Source organism: Theobroma cacao, chromosome 3 (genome assembly GCF_000208745.1).
Source record: "Theobroma cacao cultivar B97-61/B2 chromosome 3, Criollo_cocoa_genome_V2, whole genome shotgun sequence".
NCBI lineage: Eukaryota > Viridiplantae > Streptophyta > Magnoliopsida > Malvales > Malvaceae > Theobroma > Theobroma cacao.
The window spans coordinates 21,653,407-21,659,235 of record NC_030852.1 but is presented as its reverse complement, the minus strand read 5'-3'; the positions used below and the strand labels follow the sequence as shown (position 1 = coordinate 21,659,235).

The window sequence follows — 5,829 nt, the reverse complement described above, 5'->3', positions numbered from 1 at the left end:
TATCGTTTGTATATTTAATAATTAATTAATTCATAAATATACTTTAATGAGACGCGTGTTAACTTTTTACTGCTATTTTATAGAATTTAAAGAAACCACGTTAATGTATAACATAATTTTCTTAATTTATAGCATTTTAAAAAACAAATTGCAAAAAAAAGAAAGAAAAGTAAATAAATGTTATATAGTGATATTAAATGGGTTTTATGATCCAAAATTTAATATTCAATCAAAATTTACTAAAAACATGTGTGGATTATTTTTAAGAAAAAAGGGTTTAAATTTAAAATTTCAAATATAAATTTTATATTTCAAATTGAAAAAATGTTAAACAATCCAAAAAAGAATTTAAATTCCTAAGGAGTCTAAAATCTCAACTGAGACATAAAAATTTATGTCTTAATTTAAAAAAAAAAAAAAAAAAACTGTCATCCTTTGGGCAAGTTACAAGTGAAGGGTCCAAAAGGGAAATGCCGACCATAACCTTTGACGTCCATTACCAGAAAAAGGGCTAGAAAACCAAACAGCGACCAACTGTCGGAAATTACGTAATAATCCTTATCTTTGGACGGACGTTACCGAGCCTAAACTCCAAAGCTTCGTTGAAACCGAACCTCAATGTCTCTATCCAAATTACTAGAAGTCTTACTTTTTTTTTAATTTATTTTTTATATATAAAAACGGAAAAATAGAAAAACTCTTGCTCTTGTCAATTAGTTTCATTTCCAAGCAAAGGAAAAGAAAGACCTTAGACTTTTCATTAAAGCTTTATAAAGAGAAGAAAGGAAAACATTTCAGACTCCAAAAAAGGCGCCATTTTCAGGTAATTTTTTTTATATTATATGTGGGTTTTTTAATTAGTGAATTTGTTCAATTCTGATCAGGATTGTGGGGGTTTTTTTGGGCTTTGAATTGATTCTTTTTCGATTTTGGGAATTTTGGTTGAGTTGTTTGGTTGCTGAGAAAATGAAGGAAATTGTTTCGTTTTTTTTTCTTTTTTCTTTTTCTGTGGAAAATTGAAAAATAAAAAAAATGAAGATTTTGAGTGAAAGCTGAAAGTTTTGTGGTAATTGGTTTATTTATTAATGGTTATTTGCTTGCATATATATATATTTTTGGGTATAGCCTATAGGAAGATATATATTTTTGGGTATAGCCTATAGGAAGAAAATTTAAAAATAAATATATAAAAAGAGAAGATTTTGAATTATATATGTAAATAAATTGTAAGAGAGAGAGGTAGGGAGAAAGGGTATGTTATAGCATCTGATGTTCATATGCAAGGGGTTTCAGTAATGACACTTAAATGAAAATTAAGATTTTGATTTCTTATATGTTGCTGAACTTTATGATATCTAATGTTAAGTTTTAGAGTCAAAGACTTTGTATGTTAGTTTTGGAAGTGCATTTTGCAGCTTTTGCGATACATATTGATCTGACTTTAACTGGAATTTTTGCTACATTGTTGTGTTTTGTCAGGACCTTTCCTTTTGGATAAAAAATGGGTGATCATCTGGTTCTATGCGTTGACTGTCTCATAACACCTGAAAGTTTGCAATCAATGCAAGAAGCCAAGGCTGCGGGCTCTTCTGGTGAGAGTTCTTCTCAAGTTGCTCAGCCACATGCTTGTGCTGTTGATGTTGAGGAAGTGTATGAACATGGTTCCTCAGAAGAAGAACCACTTATCCAGACAGTTGAATGCCGAATCTGCCAGGAGGAGGACTGCATTAAGAATTTGGAGACACCTTGTGCATGCAGTGGCAGTTTGAAGGTATTCACTTTTTTGGAGCATTTTGAGACTTGACTCTTTTCTGCTCCATTTATAGCATGCTATTAGCTCCAAAATTTTGCAATTGCCATTAGCTGTAGTACTATAAAGTTCTTTTTTTTACGGAAAGATATTTGTGAGCTATGCTTGAGTGCCATCATGATGTGGAGAAAGGGCTTGATGGTTTTTGCTTCGTTTTTACCGTCAGATTACTTCTAAGTAGTTCTTCTGTAATCATCATATGATTTTATTGGCTCATCTTTTGAGTTTTGCAGTATAATCGCTTTGGCTGACAAATTTTTTCATTATCCAGTTTGCCCACAGGAAATGTGTTCAGCGTTGGTGCAATGAGAAAGGAGATATAACATGTGAGATATGTCATCAGGTAAACCTCTTCTTAAGAATCTGGAATTGTTACTTTCTTATCAGTTCAACTATGAGGAAGAAATCTGCTGCTTTTTGTATTTGCATTTCGCCCACGCATCAATTTTGCATAGTCATGAAAGTAAACAAGTGTCTGGTTTTAGAGGGTAACAGTTTTACTTTCCTTTCTTTTTTATTGATGAATCACTGATTCAGTTGTTGATTGACGCCAATGATGTATAGTTGCACATTCACCTGGTTGTATGATGTTCTCTGTCACGCATTGAAGATGGGGAAAAGACCTTTATATTGTGGCTGTTTTTAATTTCTGATGCAGAAAGAATGAACACTAGTTATATGATAGCTTTATTTTTCTGTAATGTTTGAGCTCCCTGATCTTGAAGGAAGTTTTCAATTTTAATTTTTCTGCTGCCTGTTTGTTTAGGTTGACTCGTGATGTCATTTCATCTGATGGTTTTGTATTGTTTATTGTATCTTTATGCTAGCAACAGTCATAAATGCTCAAGGTTATTTTTCTTTGCTCTTTGGAATCCTAGGGGGAATAACTTTTGTGGATTTTATTTTCATAAGAGAAGTTTGATGCTTTGTCCAGGTCGCAATTTTTTATTTTCTTTTAGTGGTTCTGGGCTTCATCTTTAAACCCCAAATGTAAAATCAGTTATGTCATAAAGGGTTTTAAGTGTAAAAGCATTAACTGTGATGTGTAAAATATGGATAATCCTTCTGTTTCAAGGTGTTTGGATGGAACCATTCATGTAAAATGGAGCAGTATTTTGGCTGTTTTCTTCAAGTAAAATTAACAATAATATTAATCAAAGGTTCCTTTCAATACCTGGTCCTTTATTCTAAAACATTTAGAGAGTATTGACCCTTCATTGCATGAATGACAGCTAGTGTATCCTGAAATTCAGTCACCATAGTATATTGTTCAATTGTTCTTTCTCATCTAACTTTATGTGCCTAGTTGTTGTCAATTGGTGAGCTCATCCTAAATTAACTTTACGTCTAAAGTAGTTTTTTTCTGCTAGTGGAAAATGAGATGTACATCAGCAGCCACCTTTTGATTACCAAGCCCTTGTGGAAACCATGATTTGATCTGAAATGACTTGAGTAACAGATTGCAAGCTACCTGTATGCAAGACTGTATTATTATAGATATCATTATCTTTGTGTGTACTTTGTGCTGAGGGTTGGATATTGCTGATCTACGTCGTTTATGTTCAACATGACATAGGTTTGGCTTTGTGTGTTGAAGACTTAAAATGTGTCTGGTTTAATGTGCAGTTTTTCCTGCTAATAAAATAGGCTTCTGCATCAAGCTTTTGATGAAATTGTTTTTTTTGATGTCGCATGGTTTCAAATGACAGAAGAGTGTATTTGCAAATATGCTCTGGTGCATGTAATCAGATGCATTTGATAGCACTTTGCTACTAGCTGCTACTTGATGATTTTGCTGTCCATGTGATATATAAAATATGTGTGTGTATTTCTTGGAAGATTCATATGACAACTATGTTTTCATTAATTAAAATATGTTTAGTTTTGAGTTGAATTATCGGACAGACCAAATTTACTGACTTTTTCCTGCAAAAAATCTTTGATTTGCAGCCTTACCAACCGGGATATACTGCACCGCCACCTCCCCCTCAGTCAGAGGATGCTACAATTGATATCAGGCAAGTCTCAAGTGTGCGATTACTTACCCAAAAGATAGGCTTCATAAAGATCAGTTTTGCTCTAACTTTGCTCTCTTTTTCTTTTTTGGTTTTTTCTAATTGATGTTGGTCCTGTAACCATAATTGAAACTTTGATATTTCTAAGAGCCTTTTCTGTTTGTGAGGATCTATCTATGTCAGAAGCTGTTTGGTAATCTGTGGGACAGGTTGATATCTTATGCTCATCACTTTTGACCGTTTATTATCTTATTTGATATGTTGATATAGTGAGGGTTGGACTATCCCTGGGGCTCCTTTGGATTTGCGGGATCCTCGAATTTTAGCAATGGCAGCTGCAGAACGCCATCTTTTGGAGGCAGATTATGATGAATATGCTGATAACAATGCTAGTGGAGCTGCATTTTGCCGCTCTGCTGCCCTAATTGTAAGGTTTTATTCCTCTAAAAATAAAACAATTTTTATTGGCTGTTCTTACTTAATGGCATGTCTTAATAAAAGATCTTGGTGGCTTCTTCCTTTCATTTCCTTTTATAAGTTTTTTGCTCACAATAGATTGAATATCAATGTTCAAGGCATCTTGTACGTTATGCAATGCAGTATTCTTTCATCTGGCCATGTCTTGTTGAACTCGCAGTGTCCTAGTCATCAGCCTCATCTGTAGTTTTACTTTAGATTGTTGGGTTGGGTCCTAAATCCTGAATTCCTTGTTTTTGCTTTTGGAGGAAAAATAATCACAATTTTAGTTCGCAGTTGGATAATACATTTTACCTGTCCTTACCTACTTAATCAATAATTAATGGGAATTGCTGTCAATTTTCTTTTTCTAGTTCTGTTTAGATCTTATTTTCTCTGCTTATTTGCAGCTAATGGCTCTTCTACTCTTGAGGCATGCTCTGTACCTAACCAATGGAGATGCAGAAAATGATGCATCTACATTTTTCTCTGTAAGAATGGCGTGAATTTGCATTAATCTTTTAGTAATTTATATTGTTTCGTTGTATAATTTAAAACCTTTTATGCTACACAGCTTTTCCTCCTCCGTGCTGCTGGCTTTCTTCTCCCATGTTACATTATGGCCTGGGCCATCAGCATACTGCAGCGCCGAAGGCAGAGACAGGTAATGGTTTGTGCTTTCTTGAAAAATGAGAGCACTATCTTACTTAAGCATGTTGAGATTATTGATCTAAACCACAGAAGAAGAATACTGAAAATGTAGATTTATGTCCGCCTTTTCAGATTTGTACTCCACATGCTTGATAAGGATGAGATTTATGTAAAAAATAGTGCAGCAAAACTGTTTGTTTGTAGGTAGTTTTATTCATTAGAAGCCAAAATTCAATTAAGAACTTCAAAGGTTTCTATGTATGATATCCTCTTTGTCACTCCTAGTAGTCCAGTTTCCACAAACAAAAGCTAAATGGACTCATGCTGTTTTAGCTGCTGCATGGCTATTTTAAACTGTCTATTACTTGGTTTCTTTTGGTAATTAATTCATTTATTTTTCCCCTATCGAAACAGGAAGCAGCAGCCCTTGCAGCAACTGAAGTTGCATTTATGATACAGGCAGGGCAACGTCGGGGTGTACAGTTCACTATTGCACCAGGACCTGCAGCCACTCCTCATCAGGAGCCACTTCAATAATGTGACAGTCCTTTTCTTTGGTAAGAGGCTATGGTGGTGAAGAGTGTAGGTTAGTAATGAAACTATGGGTAAATTGTCTTACTCATTCTACTAGCAGTGAAAGAAAATGGGGAGATTGTGTTCTTCGCATTTGTTATGTTGTACTTCTAATTGTTTTTCAGAAAACCCTGAAGATGTTTTTGTTCCGTACTTATTTGAGGGCATCAATGTCACTGTTTATGTTTGTACATAAATCTTGAATCTCATTGCCTCATTTTCACTGCATGAGGAACTTGTATTCCTGGAGTTGTTGGCGCAGAAATATAATTCCAAACTTTCTTGGATACTCCTAAGTTTCAGGTGGAGTTGAAGCGGAGTTTT

General features: G+C 34.3%; 1 protein-coding gene across 1 annotated transcript; it reads left to right on the top strand.

Moving 5' to 3' along the window:
• On the top strand, positions 676-5,829 carry LOC18604689. Its single transcript, XM_007037290.2, has 8 exons — positions 676-823; positions 1,480-1,771; positions 2,082-2,153; positions 3,761-3,828; positions 4,096-4,252; positions 4,692-4,772; positions 4,856-4,945; positions 5,347-5,829. Exons 2-8 carry the CDS (start codon positions 1,502-1,504, stop codon positions 5,467-5,469), a joined length of 861 nt encoding a protein of 286 aa, XP_007037352.2. The 5' UTR covers positions 676-823; positions 1,480-1,501; the 3' UTR covers positions 5,470-5,829.

Bases quoted from the DNA above. Each gene is read 5' to 3' on its own strand.
- LOC18604689 (XM_007037290.2), top strand. From the start codon at position 1,502: ATGGGTGATCATCTGGTTCTATGCGTTGACTGTCTCATAACACCTGAA. The intron at 1,772-2,081 runs GTATTCACTTTT...TTCATTATCCAG, and splicing joins CATGCAGTGGCAGTTTGAAG to TTTGCCCACAGGAAATGTGT. The intron at 4,946-5,346 runs GTAATGGTTTGT...CTATCGAAACAG, and splicing joins AGCGCCGAAGGCAGAGACAG to GAAGCAGCAGCCCTTGCAGC.